Genomic DNA, 18,926 nt, shown 5'->3' with positions numbered 1-18,926 from the left:
TCATTAACTGATATGTCTGCCATTCAAGAAGATTATCTTTATGTGTTTAGTGTTGAATACTACTGCTCCTTCCTTTCCCAGATCATTGCCTGCATATTACATGCTGTGTTTGTTATTTGGAAGAATCTCACTTTTTTTTTGTAAACACTGATTATGTTGATGCGGTATATCTAATTCTTTTGCCAATTTCACTTCTTTACAGGTGATACTTCTTATGTTGATGGTATCCATCTTGAATTCTGTTGATGTTGAACTGCAGCTTGTTTTCCCAGTAGCTGGATTTTTTGCTGTTCATCATGGTTCCCTGATGAACAGCAAAATGAAGGTGGATTGGACATGAGATCTCTAATTCGAGGCTCTGCATTCCTCAACAGGCTACGTGGAGGTCTCCTCTCAGTTATTTAAATCTGGGTCTTAAGTGACCTCTATATATTTATCCCTGTCTCTGGATGATACTTTCTGTTAAAAAAGTGATATGTATTGCAGTTTGTGAGTTAAACTACTATTTTGCTATCAACACACTATTTTTAACTGGTATTTTCAATTTTCACATGTGCTCAATTACTGGCAAAAGCTGCACATATGGCTAAGGTATTCTATTCATCAAGAGTAGACATTTTGAGATTGTTCAAGCATTTATAAGGGTCAAGATAGACTTTTTGGTTGAGCAAGTATTATAGTATACAGATGTCAGTGGAAGGTGATCAGAAAATTAATAAACATTAAATGTTTGCCTTTTTCTGGTTGTTTAGTGACCAATTTCTTTTCTTTCTTTTTTTTTACAGAGGTTAATAAGGAAGTGGTTAAATGATACATGTATACTGTAGAAAATAACTTTATTAATCAAAACTCAAAAACAAAATTAATCAACTGCACAGCAAAATTAATGGAATCTTTTTTTAATGTCTACAGATTCAAATTGGGAGTAATTTGAAAAAAAAAAAAAAAAAAACATACAGTAAAGGATAATTATTTTAAACTTTTGGAACACAGAGGCAGTCATTATGACTTAGGCTTGACTAATATACAGGCCTTCAATACCATCTTTTAATAAATGTTCAAATTTACAAAAAATACTATTATGTAATAGAAAGAAAAAGCAAAGCTATTTTTGGAAATGGAGCAGACAGTTACTGAAGAATTTACATTCCTTTTTGGGATGTAAGAATTATAAAATAATTTCCTAACTGAGTGAGTGTTCCAGATTAGATTTATGCAAGCATACTTGAGAAGAGAGTAAGAAAAATTATAAGAAAAACAGGGGATGTTGAAAATTATATTTTTACTTTAAGAAAGACAGCTGAGACCTCGTAGGAATATAACATGGTTCTGTACTTAAGTTTTGTGTGCACTTGATTAGGTGTTGAGAGAACAGCTCTTCAAAATGCTACAATTGTATAGTGTTAATGGAACATTATAGAGAGTAATATATAGCCCATGCTTAAGTTGTAGGTTTGCAGTTAAAACTGTAGGATGAACATTACCACAAATGTTATTCATCATCTATACAGATCACATGATGGAAACAGGCATTAAACCTGATAGCAAAATAGCAAGATATTAAACTCAGCTTTTTACTTTATGTAGATAATGTTATACTCTTAAATAAATCCACTTCAAGTCTTTAGGACTCTTTAACTAAGTAAATGCCATTACAAATTTCATATGAAAAACAGGTGTATGGAAAACGTGAACTACAATCTTAAACAGAAAACCTAAAGAAAAATATATTTCAGCTATTTAGGTACACTTTTCAGTGAAGACGACAAACTAAATATGGAAACAGATAACTGAATAAGTAAAGCTAGTATTCTGGAGAGCCATCTGAATAAATTTATATGGAATAAGAGCAAAATTAGTCAATGTGTAGTGCTAATTTTCTCTAGAGAAAAGCAGGAGACTAAATACATGATAATAATGACAATCACATAGGACAATTAATAGTGCTTTATAATACTGGAACATAAGATATGAACTTATTGGAGACCTGATGGATAACAGATTAATGTGGAAGAAAGCTTATGTATTAGTATCATAGTATCTGTGCATTCATTGAGGGTAATGATAATGTACTTTTATGGACTGATGATTTATGTATGTAACTGAAAAATCAGTAGAGTTACCTTATCATTGGACAATCTTTCAAAGTGAACCATACTAATAAAAGAATGTACAATAATTTGAACTTTAAAATTAACAGTCATTAACATGTGAAGATTTCTTCCTCAGAATTGGGGAGGGTCACAGGAAAAGATATACACAGTGATACAGTCAAGATGAATCCCAATATTAGCTAGATGAAGGAAGCAGAAACAATGCAGAGACTGGAGAAGAGAGAAAATAAGCAGCCTGTAGTAAAGGGGGAACAAAGGAGGGAGAGTATTTTAGGCCAATATTTATTCATGCAGATTTTAAAGGAAAATGTATTATATATATATATATATATATGAATTCAAGATGGGAAAAGAAAAAAAAAGTTCAATTCACAGAAATATAAATCTTAGTTCATGTAGAGCACAAGCTTTTCACTAGTTGGGTCTACACACAGGCAGAGCTAGAAAGGATGAAATTATTGTAGTAAATGATATTTCACAAAGAATACTAGGGCACAAATTACTAGGGCTTGCACCCCTACTGGAGAGGGATGTGGTTTTGGATTAAAATAAATATTTTATACCTCTTATGGAAAATATTATCTTGCAAATCTGACCAAAATTCAGCATCCGAATGGGAACTACCAAAGTGTCACTCATTGCAAGTTCAAAAAAAAAAAAAAAGGCATATTCATGAAACAAGAAAAAGTGTTTTTACATAATACAGATGAAGTCATTTGCTAATGTATCATTAGTCAATACATATGGATAAGGATGTTTTTAAAATGATTGTTCATTCAATTTAGTCATTGTGAACTCTACAATGCATTTTTGAATGTATTTCTAAAGAACAATAGGTCTTAATTTGATGAGAATATTTGTTTGTGTGCATTACAGAAATGCAACATACATGTAAATCATGACTGCAATGTACTTTGGCAGTTAAAGTTTAAAATTTATTAACATATAAAATTTTAACACTATTTTAAAAAGATTTATAAAATTAACAACATATAATCACATTTCAAATAACTTTTACTGTTTCATCAGAATACATACAGTCATTTCTCAGTAGAGCAAACATGCAATAATCAGAAGAATATTTGTTTATTACAAATGTTTAGTATAGTGAAATCTTCACTATAGTTTTTTGCTATTTATTTCTTCTGTAATAGCATTTTCTATGGAAATTTTCAGGGAATTTTTATAATTTACTATAGTAAGAGATGACTGCAATTATCTATATAATTCTATGCATTTTTTATCAAAACTGATGAGTTTAATCAAATATTTATACCACAGTTGCAAAAACACATTTTTACGTCTTTTAGCTCAAGTTCATTCTTGAAAACAGACATATCCATGTTTGTTTGCATGTATGTATTTCTCTCTCTCTTAATAACTGCTCTCCTGACTGAACTTTGTGATATGTCGTATGAATATCATGCGCAAAATCAACTCATTCAATGCAGTATGTCACAAATATCTACCTTCAAGAAAGCCAACACAGCTATAAGGACTTTTTTATGATGGCAATCTTAAAAAAATAAAAATAATGAGCTTCTGTTTAAGTAATTTTCATCAAGCATAAAATTAGTTAAGAGATACATTATTTAAAGTGCTGGTAAAAGATCAGTCTGTTTAAAATGTGATGTTTTCAGCTGTTATCCCACATGATTAATGATTCTAAATGCTATAATCACATATAGTAACAGATTTCATAAATATTTGTATCCTAATTTTTAATGACAATTTGTGCTGGTATAAGTGTATGTTTTATTTGTAAAGAAATTTATAAAGCAAATAATTTTTTTACAAATATTTTGTAATATTCTTTTCTGTCTATATTATACAGAATGAATTAAATTATTTTACATATTTATGCTGCAACTTAAATGCAAGTCTAAATGGCCATCAGGGATTATTTGACGCGTTTGTGAGCTGTTCCTATCTCACACTGATTTACCTGTAAGAGATAATATAATATATATACTTTCAGATTTGTAATTTCATTAATTATTAAAAACTTTAATTTTTTTATTTTTATTTCACATATTAGGAGTGTTAGTACTAATGCTAGGGGAGGGTCAAAAGGTTTATTTCTTTTGAAAAAATTACAAAAATGGACTGATGGCTATCATTTCAGCAAATTTTGTCACTATATTATACATAAATCAATACTAGGGATCATTGCTGTTCGGCTATAATTTATTTTTATGTCAATCTCAGTCATGCAAATTTGGAAACCTATAGCACATTTAGTATCTTGGGTTGGACAAAAATTAGATAATCCAGAAACCCTGCTTTACAGACCAAACATAGAACTTTTTTCAAGCCACTTCAGCAAGGTGTGGCCTCAATGGAGGATGAATACTTAAGCAATGAGTAATGCATGATTTTTAAAAGGAGAAAATAACGTAAATTGAAGTGGAAATGAAATGTCTTTGTTCTAGAGCAGGGCTATCCAATCTTACGTAATCCGAGAGCTGCATTAGAAAAAAAATTTATCCAAGGGGCTGCATCACAATGCATATCTAGTAAATTGGTGAGCAGTAGCGACACAACCTCAAAAGCTGAACAAACGAACAACACTAATTGCACACTAATCGCGCGCTCACATTTCCTGTGAGCACCCAGAGTATGCGTGTTGGAACAAAACAGTGTAAGAACACTTCGACACATCTAATATTTGAAAAACAAGTGGGTATATAGTGATGTAAAAACACCAAATAAAATTATCAACATCGAGATTATCGATTAGTAATAAAATCAAAATATCTAATATAAATTCGATTCAAATTGTTATTTTATTTTTCAAATCGTAAAAATCAAAATCCACAGGCAGACCACAAAAAATTGCACTGCAGGCCACATGTGATCCACAGGCAGTGCTTTGGACAACCCTGTTCTAGAGCATTTCAGAACTTTTTAAAGCATCCACTTCACTGAGAATACAGATGAGATTAAACATTTGGACAACTGAGATCAGAGTGTTTTCCTAAGATGAAATGTTAACTTCAAACCAACCAAATAGTATAAGGAAGTCTGGAATTTGTTGCTTCAATAATAATGATCTACAAATTAGAGATTTTAGTTCTTGTTATAATAATCAGGACAGGTTTGATATCCTTAAATATAAGATGTAACTGTCTGCAGGATGATTAACATTTGGATAGTTTTCTTTTTTATACTTTCTCTTTGCTTGAAAATTTTTTGCATCGTGCAGGAAAGGCTGTCAAAGATTGAAAGATGACTGAAAACAGATAAGCAGAAGAAGATAAAAGATGGTATTCAGCACAAATCAGAAACATCATTTTTGTTGCAGTAATTTCTAAATGGAAGAAATGAAAATCAACTGATCATCATCATCAAATTCCTGACATGTATCGTCAAGGGGTGTATAGAATATGATAGTACTACTTGAAAAATTTACATCATTACTAACTTCCTATCTACAATTTTCCTCCAAATCAATCTGTTATTTGTCAAGACTCCAACATTATCAGATCTTATATTTCTATCACACTTTGTACCGTATCAATCCACCTATACCTTGGTCTTCCTCTGGGTCATTTTGCTGCCAACCTGGAAGAAAACAACTGTTCTGCTAATCTTTCCTCTCCCATTTTGTTTAAATGACCATACCACCTTAGATTAGTAATGCTAACACATTCCTGAATGCTGACAATGTCAAGTTCTTTACTAATATCCTCGTTTTTAATATGATATTGCCTTTGATGCCATCTGTTAATGCCTCTAATCTTTCTCAGGACTCTCATATGTGCGGTCTTTAGTCAAGTGTTTTACTTCTGACCCAGCTCTCGGATTCTGAAGTTAAAACTGGTTTGAACTATGTCTTGTATACAGCTAATTTAGTGTTCCGACTAATTTCTCTCTTATTCCATATAAATTCATTCAATTGACTTCCTACCATATCAATGTACTTTGGCAGTTACAAGTTTCCCGTTCACAACACAGTTGACATTTACGACGATTTTACCTATTTTCATTGTCTTTGTCTTTTTAATGCTGACCTTCACACCATATCTATAACAACAGTTATTCAATTTAGTCAGGGAATCTTGCAAACTTGTTGCAGATTTATTAGAAGTATAACATCATCCACATAAAGCAAAGAGCTGACATTAACATCTCCAATTCTGATATCATGTTTAATACCACTTTCCTTCATAATGTGATCCATATAGATAATGAATAACAGAGGAGATAATGTACATCCTTGTCTCACACCAGATTTAACATTAAACCATCTTCCTGTACTTCCTTCAATTCTAACTGCAGACTTACAACTCATATAAAGACTAAGTATCGCTTGATATAATGCCCCATTGACACCATATAACTTCTAGCATATTGAATAGCTTCTCTCTTGGCACCTTATCATATGCCTTTTCCAGATCTACAAAACTCATATAGAGATCTTTGTTATGTTCCCATGATTTCTCCACTATTTGTCTTAAAGTGAAGATCTGACCCTGACAGCCTGTATTTTCCTGAATCCAGCCTGAATCTTCACCAAGCTTTTCTACCACAATTCTTCTCAACCATTTCTCAAGTATACTTGCATATATCTTACCAGGAACACTCAGTAATGAAATACCTCTGTAATTCTCACATTCAGTTTTATTTCCCTTTTATATATGGGTACTATTAGAGCTCTACTCCAATCATCAGGAATTCATCCCTCTGTCCAGGCTTTCTGAACTATGCAGTGCAGCCACTGTAAGACTTTTATACCACCGTACTTCAGCATTTCTGGACGAATATCATCTACTCCTGCTGCCTTTCCATATTTCAAGCTTTTGATGGCTTTTTCTACTTTAAGTATGGATATGTATTCCTGACTGCATGCCTGGTCAGTGTTTTTTACCAATGTGTGGTTATCACTGCTTGTTTTTCAAAGCAGTGATAGCAATTTTTCAAAGTAAATACTCCATACTTCAAGGATATCTTTTTCTCCCATTTTCATGTCACCTTCATTATCTCTAACCTTTTACAGCACTCTTTCCCCCATTTCTAAGCTTCTTTAATCCAGAACATTTTACCACTTTCTTGATATTTATTTTCTATGTTCTTGGCAAAGTCCTCCCATTTAGCAAGTTTTACACAGTGTTTCGCTTTCTTACATTTGTCTCTGTATTCTCTAAGAGCACAAGCTGACTTATTTGCAGAAACTTTTGATATGCTTTCTTCTTTTCCTTCATTGCCTCTTTAACTTCCTGTGTCCACCATGGAGTTCTGATTTTTCTATCCTTGCAGACAACTTCACCACATGCCTGTCTGGTTGAGTCAATCAGGTTTTTCTTCAAGGCTTGCCATTGAATCTCCGAGGTTTGGTTCCTGTTCTCAAACTCTTTCATTTTTTCTTCAATAATCTTTGTGTATTTTGTTTTGCAGTTCACATCTGAGAGCTGCTAAACTTTTATTCGCTTCAAAACTTTCTTAAATATTCTGCTTTTCAAAATGAAATTCAATTTTATCCTGCTCAAGACTAAATAGTGATCACTTCCAATTTCAAATCCTCTGTACACTCTGGTGTCCTGCACCAGGGAGAAAATATCATTATCAATAATAATATAGTCAATGAGACTTTCCTTATTCCTTGCCTCTTCTCTCCATGTGAATTTTTGCACATTTTTATGTTGGTGTTATTAATAACCAGTCCATGTCCTGAGCAGAAATCCAACAGGAATTTGCCATTATTATTAGCTTTGCTCTTTTCTCCAAATTTTCCCAAATATTTTTGTATGTTTGACAATCATTTCTTACTCTGCCATTTAGATCCCCAACAAGGACAAACTTTTCCTTTTTCATAGTGTCAGTTGCTTTCTCTAAAGCCTCAAAAAATTCCTCCACTTCTACCTTAGTAGACCCTTCTGTGGGACCATAGGCACAAATAAGTCTCATTGTCCAGTTCGCCATTCTGGTATTTTCCCACATCACTCTACTTGAGACTGACTGCCATTCAAGAAGATTAGCCTTGTATTTAGTGTTGAATACTATGGCTACTCGTTCTTTTCCTTGATTGTTATTGCCTGAATATAACATTTTGTATTTATTGCTCAGAAAGATCTCACCAGTTTTTGTCTTTTTTGTTTCAGTCACCCCTATTATGTCGATCTGGTACTTATCTAATTCCTCAGCTAGCTCCATTTCTTTGCCATTCAGGCTTCTTATGTTGATAGTACTGATCTTTAATTCTGGTGATGTTGAGTTGGGGTGTGTTTTCAGATTTGTTCCAGTAGGTGACTTTTCGCTGTTCACCCTGATTCCCTGGTGAAAATAACGGGGGGGCCTTGTTTAACCGGGCAACGCCCCAGCCGGCATGAAATTTTGTCATATTGTACCATCATTTTCTATATTGGTTTAAGCCAATAAGAATACAATTTGGTCAGCTAAATCCCAAATTGCCAGCCCATTATTGTTCGTTCAGTATCCAAGTAGATACCCAACAGGGTACACCACGAGAAGGTGAGGATTGGACATTAGGTCAGAAGCCCTGGCCGGTTCTCCGCATTCCTTTAAAGGCTATGTGGAGGTCTCCTCTCAGTTATACAGCTTTGACCCTTAAGCACCCCCTGAAAACCAACTGATGACACTGCAAAATGTGTACGATTTGTTGAGATTAGGTGATGCTGCTCCTCAACACCAACTGGTAATTTTCATGTTGGCAAAGAGACTGTGACATTTCCAGAAGCAGTACTGGAGATGTCCATAAATTGCCTGCTTTCATTTTCATGAAAGAAAACAGGTGGAGACAGTTTCTTACTATTGTAGAAATCTCGAATCAGTAACTGTTGACTAGAAAGAGCTAAACAATTTTCATTGAAATGAAGTAAATATTCTCTACTTTTAATCAAAAGATTTTCTGAATTTTTGGGAATGCAAGTATTTTGAAAATTGCAAAATGAATGTTGCAATATGGAGACTTACACATTTAGGAAAATATTGACAAATATGTTTTGCAAAAAGTTGTTTCTGGAAGTGTGGGAAAACAATTTGATATCTAACTCATTTGATCTTGATCCTACTACTTTGTGTGTATTGTCTTGGAGAACATCTGCTTTACAGTGTTACATGTGTGGATTTGTTGAAGTACAATGAAGTATAATCTGAAAAAGGCCTGGAATAATTTCACTGTTGGAGAACTTATGACCATTACAGATAAGTTTCTAAAGTGACTCAGAGATGTCTCAACCAAAGGAAAGACATTTCAGGATCTAGTTTGTTGTAAAAATGTAATAAGCTTCTATAGTTATTTTTTCATATTCTATAAGATATCACAGTCAAACATTAATTTATTTACAGCAACTAGTTTAGCAAGTTCTTTCGGTAGTCAGCTTAGGGGAAAAAAATACACTTAAAAGATATTAATATACAAAAGCATTATGCACATCATTCAAAATAAATCAATGCAGCACCCCTCAGTAAAACAACAATTAACATGAATGATTTCTCATCCTATCTCTGCTAAGTTAAACTTTCTTATAAGTGTGGACAATGTGTAGTTAAGTATTATATTCTCTTTCCTATTGCACTCAGGTGAATAACTTCTGAAACCTATTTATAGATGCAAATTATTTTGGTCATTATGTTTCTTCCTGGTTGCGTGGAATGCTAAACCTGATTTATGTTTTTTTTTAATATTTCTATTATTAATGATCACTCATTTAGATGAAATTTCTCCAGAACACACAACTGTCTTACAAAAAATCCTGCAAGCACAGTATATTTCATAAATTCCTGGCTCCGTTAAAGGCAGACGAGCTAGCATTGATGATTGTAAAATAGTAGCACCTATGATAGTTTCCGTTATTTTACAATCATGTTGTTCTTGACTACTGGGTTCTTCTCTCAGTGCCTGTTGTAACATGTTAATTACTATTGTCATATTGTAACCATTTTTTATTAGAATATCCCTTAGGTATTTAAGCTCTTTTTTTTTTTTTTACTTAAATATAAAGAGCCAATAGGCTTCATTTCGGTGATATAAACATTATTTGAATTAAGGGGATATTAAATCCCACATTGTTTTAAAACCGAATAAGAAACTCAAAGATTGGAATCATTGAGTTTCATGCCGAATATAGTAAACTATAAAGTATCAGTGATTACTAGCGTGAGCTAATGCAAGTAGTCCTAGTACGTAGTACATTATTTTAATTTAAATAATGTTTATATCGCCAAAATGAAGCTATTGGCTCTTTATATTTAAGTAACTTAATGGGTGCACTTTTTGACAACTCGTATAGCAGAATATATAAGTTCTTTTCACTATACCCTTTGGTATTAATTTTTGGTCTAGCTACTCACTGATGAAGCCTCAATAAAGGCTGAAACCGGTCTGGGTGGTGACCTCTCACCGTAATGTAATAACAGCATACATTTCCTAGGAAATGTGTTTTTACATTATGGAAAATACCAAGAATAGTGATCAGAATTTTACCCACCTTTGCTGCGAGTTGCCCAAGATTGTACTACATACTAGGACTACTTGCATTAGCTCACGCTAGTAATCGCCGATACTTTATAGTTTACTATATTCGGCATGAAACTCAATGATTCCAATCTTTGAGTTTCTTATTCGGTTTTAAAACAATGTGGGATTTAATATCCCCTTAATTTAAATAATTCAAGCGCTTGTTTTTTTTCTTTCCTCCTCATCAGTTGATATGGCATATGTCACATCCCTCAGGGTACCGACAGTGGTGTGATGCAACATGACACTGCTCATAAATCAGGTTCAGCCTTCCTTGGATGTATTAATTCCACACAGCTAAAGAGAAACAATGTTATAACCAAAATGAAATACATCCATAAGCTCAAAGAAGCTTTGCAAATGATTCATTCACCAACACGGTGCAATAGGAATCAATTTAATACTCAACTATATATACAGGCAGTCCCTGGGTTCCGAACAGGATACGTTTCTAAGAACGTCTTTAAGTCGGATTTGTATGTAACTCGGATCCCTGATGAAGAGTGCATATGTAGTAATAATAATACAGTGTGATACTGTAATAATAAGTTATAGAAACAATTGTGCTCTTTCAAACAAACAGAACAAAAACAAACTCATACAAAATATTTAGATAGGAGAAATTTTGAAAAAGAACATTGAAAGTTGCATCAATGTCTTGCTTGCTGGAGGGGCATTTCTGAGGCAAGAAGGTAGGCTAGCATGAATCAGAAGATGGATGTGGTGCTGGATAATCAGGATAAGATTCTGGTGCTAGAGAGGATGGACCTGGTGCTCAAGAATCAAGATTTGATTTTGTTTCTAGAGGAGGGAAGCTTGCCACTGAAGTCAGTTTTTTGGAAAAGGTATCTAGGGTTGTTTGCACAACCTTTTTTTTTTTTCATCATAAATGGCCTTCTAGCAGCTGATGTTCTCATTAGCTGCACGGGAAACCTTTGTAAACTACTCAATGTTAGGATCTTGCTCCTCAAGCTTAGCAAATTCCACTTCAATGAGACGAAAGGCTTCAACTAATTCTCTTGTAGTAAACCTTTTTTGGCTCTGGATCTTCTGAGTCTTCATGTTCTTGTGTTTCTATCAGCTGTTTCTCTATCTCCATAAGATCTTCATTGGTTAATTCTTGTGAATGGGGCTCTAGTAAGTCAATGACATAATTTTCATTAATGTCCAATTGCAGTGCATTGCCACTATTCAACACAGCTTTTCTGACTTCTGTGAAGCCACAAAAATCATCACAGAATTGAGGGCACAGTTTGTTCCACACTCCTTTAATTGTTGATCGCTTTACTTCCTTCCAAGAATCAGCAATGTTTTTGAGGGCATCATAGATGTTATAATTCTTTCAGAACTCTCTCAAGGTCATCACATCATCTTCCGTAGCCCTGACTACTTGCAGGAACGTATGCCGTAAGTAATTAGCCTTAAATGCAGAAATGACTCCCTGGAAGATTGTCTGTAGTAACAATGTAGCGTTGGTTGGTAAAAATATGACCTTTACATTAGGGTGAAGGAAGGTAAACACTAGAGTGCCTGATAGTGCCGTTTCTCAGTCAACCACACTACAGTAAGAAAGCACGGCAGGCAATCAGCGTTATTGTGAATTGGCATAAATTGAACCGATGTAAATCGAGGGCTGCCTGTACTATCACAACCTGTACATCCCTTGAGGGTATATATCAGGAATTTGATGATGACATCTATTTAACTTTTTTTTTTTTTTGAGGAAGAACCATTTTTTGTCAGGCAGTATTGAATGCAGGACTGGTTTAACAATGGGAATTTTGTATGTACAATAAAACCATACAGGCTTTACAAATAGGCCTTTATAGATGTTTACATATAATTCTATTTGAAGCAGTTCAGAGTTGCATTTTCGATTTGCAAGATTTCAGATTTTGTGAGAATTAACTACTTTCCATTCAATATTGAAAAATCTTTCATCAAGCAGTATTCCTGCAATCCCATTCAATACTGAATGCAGGAAGGTTTAACAATGGAATTTTGCATATACAATATGACCAAACAAGCTTTACAAATAGGCTCTTTTAATTATTTAAATTAAACTCTGATCTGTTTCAAACAGATCAGAGTTGAATTTTTGATTTTCAATTTCTGATGTTTTTGTGAGAATTAACAAAATGTATGACAACTTCAGATTTGAAGATTGATATAATCAAGTCAGTAGAGGTATTCCAACACCTCTACTGACTTGTTGTACTTCTGTAAAAAATCTGCAGAGCATGTCAAAAGTTAGTGTGCTTAACACACATATCATTTTTATTATGTATTCTAGGTTTTTTTTATTATGCCACTATTGAAACTCGAATTGAAATCAAATCATCAAATTTTTAATTAAAAAAACAATAAATTCACTAAGGCTGATTTACCAAAGAAAGTGGGTAATATTTTTGCTTTTATATTTTTGATATATATATATATACATTCAATAAAAAATCTTAACGTACCTTATTAGCAAATCGTAAAGAGTTTAAAGTTTCATTCAAGTGTTCTTCATTTGGAGAAACATTAACAAACATCAGTGTTTTGCTATTACCTCCCAAGGAGTTAATGAGAAGATGGGTAAGTTTGCTGTTTCTATAAGGTATATGATCAGCCTGAAAAATATCAGAGATCTAAAATAAAACTGAGAAAATGCAAAATTAACAAATACATATCATTTTGTATGAAATACTAATGATCCTGAGTAAGAACCAAAGTAAAATCTCTCCAAATTTGGTTAGTATTGTGTTGTTATTTATTATCAATTTCCTGATATGCACTCTCAAGAAGTGTTTTCAGGTTTATAAATACAGTGACCCTTGAAGAACAGTTCAACTCTTGGTAGTTAAGCTTTTGTGGAGTCAAAAGTTATGCATGGATTTTAGAACAATGTGGAGAGTCAGCACCCCTAACCCCCACGTTGTTCAGGGGGCCAACTGTAATTTTTTATCTAATTTGATATGCTATACTGAGAGAAGCAATTTTATATTGTATAGTTATATTAGCTAACTCTAGTATTATTGAGTTGGCTTATTTTTTGAATGATCCAAAAGTGTTAAATGCTTCTTGTAGTGATATTCTGATAAAACAGAAGCTTCTGCAGACTATTCACTCTAAGGACGACTAAACATGTTTTTTTGTTTCTACAAAATTAATGTTTCTAAATAGTTTGGCATTATTTTCCAAATGACACTTTTGTCTTCTATTTTTTCAGTCCTGTATTCTTTGCTATCCTCTTCTAGCTCTCTGGTAGTGGATTAGTGTCAGGATTTATTAATAGAAGCAGTGCTGTCATGCTATATTATATTAATGTCATCAATTTCTTGGTTCACACTCCCAGATCTCTGGAACCTCCCAAGAGTGAATCTAGAATGAAATTCCCGGAGTGTTCTTGCAAAATCAATATCATTTTCTTAGTAATCTTTTCTATGAAATTATTTCAATCTTCTAATAATTTCACGAGCCATTGGTCATCAGTTGGATAGTGGCAATAAAATCTGGCAGCAAACAGGAAGCATAAATATTCTCCTTTGCCAGTGTGCCTATTTTGCAGAATGAAATTCTCTATTTTCCAGAAAGAATAATATACCAACAGTTAACTCAACCTTCAGTTGAAAACATTGATTTCCATATGTTCAAAAACTATTCTAAACAAAACCATGATAGTGGTTGCTGGAAGTCCAATCCTTTCAGGGTATCCCATTACTTTGGGAGAGATTAGTGAACCATTCCTGGAATATCTGCTTCGATCATCCATGCCTTTTTCTGGTCTCCCTCAATAAAACTCAAAGGACAATTTTTGAAATCACAGGTTTGCATCTATGGATTCCAACAGTGTTGATGCAGTACAGAAACATTAAATATAAGACCATATTATTGACTTATAGATTTGTTCAGCAGAAAGTCTATATCTTAAAGATTTTTTTTTTGGGGGGGGGGCAGCCTTTTCCAAGAATTCTGCAACAATCCAACTATTGCTTTTCTGCATTTTCATAAAATGCCCACTTCAGTATAGATACGAATAACATTTATAGTAAGGAATACTTAGATGTTATGATGCCCTTAAACTAGTACAACTATCCTTCAATAAATACAAACTGGACCTATATTCATGTTCTCATGGAAGTATTTTAATCTTTTTCTAATTAACTAAATTGTTCTAAATAGGAATCCTGTGTTGTTACTACTTGTACCATTTCCAGACCACTTTATCAACACAGTATTTTTGGTTATTTTTTAAAAAAGACGTTTTATTACTAAAATATGGATTCATAACCAAATGAGTTATATTATCAGTACATATTTTTATAGTTAGCTCTCACTACAGCAAACTCCTAGTAACCACAGGAATAGTTTATTATAGTAGATTTGGGTATAATCAGGTTCATTAAGCATGATATTGTACCTACTGTTCTTTGATCAGGACTTTTCAGTAGTTTGTATAGTGACAGTCAGTGGTGTTTTAATCTTTTTTTATATAGCTTCATTTATAACTTTTGACCAAGTGGAAGTTTAAACTCAATCATAATTCTGGGAGGGGGAAAAAAAAAAAAAAAAAAAAAAAAAATCAGAATATCAACTCGTTGATCTGCATGCTTATTAAACAATCTATGGTGGAGATTGGGAAGTAATAGCTTGGAGCAGACTAAAACAGAGTTCTCATTTTGTAGACATGTTATTAGATAAGAAATACATACTTATTTTATTTTTATATTTTGTGCATTTAACCATTTTCAAATCAAGAAAAGTAAAATGCAAAATATTTCAAAATATCAAACTTAGAATCTCTTTCAAGCTGATGTTATGGAACTGTAAAGGTTTCATATGAAATGAGACCATCAAACCTTTATATATGTATAAAGCACCAAGCATAGAGGATTTATTGGCGTTTTTTTTAAATAATGAGACCTGTGGTGCGATCATAATTAAAAGAAACACACGTATTAACCACAGTGAAAATTATTTAATTGTAAATATTTCATCCTAAGTATCATAGGACATCATCAGTACAGTAGTTTAAAACAATAATAGGAATAACATACAGTTAGGGTGCATGATTACAATAGAATCTCATTAAATGTGTGTAACGTGCTACAGAAGTAAAAATAAATAAATAAATAAATAAAAATAAAAAATATTTAACACAATTTTGTATGACAATTTCCCATACTTTAGGAATAGTAAGAATGTCGTTGCGGTTTAAGTTTGGTCTGTGTAGTAGGGCTTCAGAACTTTCTTTGTATAAACATTCATGTTTATATAAAGATCTATGTAAGTTTAGACTTTTCCAAATGGATCCTATGGTTTGGATTTTCAATTCAGTGTTGAGAGAGGCCAGATTTCTGCGGTTTAAAAAAACGAATGTGATCTTGATGTTCCGAGATGCGTTTCTGAACAGACCTACCTGTCTGTCCAAAGTAAGACAATTTGCATGAGCATGGAATCTCATAAACGCCAGGCAACATCAAAGGTGAGAGTTTGTCCTTAGGAGAAGATAACAAGTTGTAAATTTGGTTGATAGGCAACTTTTACATAGATCTTTATATAAACATGAACATTTATACAAAGAAAGTTCTGAAGCGCTACTACACAGACCAAACTTAAACTGCAACGACATTTTTACTATTCCTAAAGTATGTGAAATTGTCATACAAAATTGTGTTAAATATTTTTTTTTTTTTTTTTTTTTTTTTACTTCTGTAGCACGTTATGCACATTTAATGAGATTCTATTGTAATCATGCGCCCTAACTGTATGTTATTCCTATTATTGTTTTAAAGTACTGTACTGGTGATGTCCTAAGATACATAGGATGAAATATTTACAATTAAATAATTTTCACTGTGGTTAATATGTGTTTCTTTTAATTATTTATTGGTGTAGCTTTGTAAAGATTATATGCAACTGATTAATCCCCCAAACCATCAAGGAAAACCATCGTAAGTCTTTTTCCCAAAATTTTTGTTATCAAGAAGATGTTAGTAGATTAGCATCTGAAGAAAAAAGAATACCCGTGAGTCCTACTTAGCTTTCCATCCCACCAAAAAAAAAAAAAGCACAATATTACATGGATTTAGATAAAATTTCCATACATGGAATATATATATATATAGGTGGCATTCAAATATTCAATGGGAGGATATGCACATCAACTAAATATAATAAAAACTAAGTATGATTATTTAAAATTAAGGGATATTACATCCCATATTGTTTCATAGCCGAATATAGAAACTATATAAAGTTCGGTTTTAGTAATTTACTAAGTATGATTTTTGACATAGGCTAAAAAATAATATATACATATTAAAAAAAAAGCTCTAGCCTCAAGGCATGAACACACACATTATGTGCACCAGATCAACAATGAAGACAGCACTTGCAGTCTCACCCAGCTGTTACATCTTTCTTCAATACTACTAAATGAACTAGACTAAATATTCTCTGTTAATGTTAACCAATGCCCTATAATTAAGTTACTCATTTTTATAATACCATCATCTATAGCAGATATTTCCGAAAACATTGATCACATTATCAGTGAAACTAGTTGAAAAAAATAAAATAAAACATTTCTTATAACATGGCTTCCATGGAGTCCAGCATGCCCCAAGCAATAGTGTCATCATTGTCTTAATCAGGAGGTTCGACATACTGAGTGTTCTGCTGCAATGCAAAGGACATTTAGGAGACCACAAAATGTTAACCTACTCGAGACCTGAATTTGTCCAAGAGACAAATTCAGGTCTCGAGTAGGTCACAGCAAGGTCACTGCATGGTGTGTGTGTGTGTGGTTTCTGGCCATGACAATTGGACCCTACTTCATTGAAGAGGATGGTGTAACCATGACCTTGAATAGCGAACACTATTCAAGTGTTCGCTATTCCGTATATGATGTGTGCACTACAATGAGAATGCATTAGTTCCATTCACCCAGGTTTTTCATAGGATATGTCACATGCAAACAACATTCCATTTTGTGCACAGGTATTCTAACAGGATGGAGCAACCTGTCACATATCATGTGATTCTAGAGCCTATTTATCAGACCACTTCCCCTGGGAGGCTCATTTTGTCGTTCACAGAAATCCAGTACCCTTCATGTTCTCCTAATCTCACATCACTTGATGCCTTCATTTGGGGTATGTTGATGGAACTGGTATTCCACCATGACCTGCAGATCAAACCTTGATGAACTAAGGGATAAAATTACATGCTATGTCCAGCAGATGTCCTAATCTTTGTTCTCCAGGATGACAGAGAACCTTTGCATGTGCTATGAAATCTGTCTTGAAAGACAAAGTGCACGTAATCTATGTCATTGATGCTTTATTCGACAAAAATTCCACCAATACTTGTGGATGTACATATCATGTGTCAGCATATATTTCTTTGTTAATAAACCTGTTTACTCAATAACATATATCATTGTAGTCATTCAGGTTTTTTTTTTGTTGTTGTTTTGGTGTCATACTACACTTTTAAAGATTAACCAACTGAAAAATGCAGACATCGGAAAAGAACATTGTTAATATTTCATTAGTACAGAGTGGGCTAAGGGTTAGATAATCCAGAAACTCCACTCAAAAGTGACCAAACAGAACTTTTTTAAGCCAGTTCAGGCTTCACACTGGATAATGAAATCAATCTCCGACCCTAAGATGTTCATGTACACACATATCCATCCATGACTGCAGTGAGAGATTGGTTGGAGAGAAGAGATGCTATATACTTGGCCAACCAGGCCAGACTGATGCCAGTGTTTTAGAAGAAAGAAAGAAAGAAAGAAAATAAAGAGCTAATCAAATCAGGTCTCACAAATAATAGGCAAATCTTCCAGGCAACTGGGAATTATATTTCCTCTCCTGAGAGCAAACACCAATAGATGATTAATTAGTTCTTGATTAAAGGAACATAATGTCAACTTACTTTTCAATGTTTGCAAATGGTATATACTATCCTACCTGAAACCACAATGTAGCTGGAAGTATGATATACACACACACACACACACACACATCAGCACTTATAACTGTGCAGAAACAGCATCGGTTATATTGTTTACATAGAGAAATGACATTTCACAACAGAGGACAATTTTATATGTAGAACAAAATGAAGTTTCAAAGCATTAAATAGTTCTTTTCCCCCCTCCCCACCAAATGCAATCTGTCAATCATACAGAATGATGTGAAGAAGCTTTTCTACAAAGAGTTAATTCAGTGAACTGTTAAAGTTATGGAAAAAATTGTGTACAATTTATAAATTGAAAATGTATGTCCTACATTTATGTCATTTCAAAATAAATTCCAAATTAAAGCTGAATAACAAAT

The 18,926-nt window shown here is 33.2% G+C and overlaps 1 protein-coding gene across 1 annotated transcript in view; it reads right to left on the bottom strand.

Moving 5' to 3' along the window:
• Nucleotides 1-887: 887 nt before the first annotated feature.
• LOC150092727 (carboxy-terminal kinesin 2-like) overlaps nt 888-18,926 on the bottom strand; it is a 230,065-nt gene continuing 212,026 nt past the window's right edge. Inside the window, exons 12-13 of the mRNA XM_090414368.1 lie at nt 13,059-13,208; nt 888-4,059 (exon numbers count right to left, since the gene is read on the bottom strand). Of these exons, the coding sequence (XP_090270494.1) occupies nt 4,015-4,059; nt 13,059-13,208 (195 nt within the window). The 3' untranslated portion in view covers nt 888-4,014. The remainder of the gene's footprint in view (nt 4,060-13,058; nt 13,209-18,926) is intronic.

Source organism: Typopeltis vanoorti, chromosome 25, assembly GCF_054136105.1.
Source record: "Typopeltis vanoorti isolate ZY-2024b chromosome 25, IOZ_Tvanoo_1.0, whole genome shotgun sequence".
NCBI lineage: Eukaryota > Metazoa > Arthropoda > Arachnida > Uropygi > Thelyphonidae > Typopeltis > Typopeltis vanoorti.
This window is presented reverse-complemented; position numbering and strand designations above follow the sequence as displayed.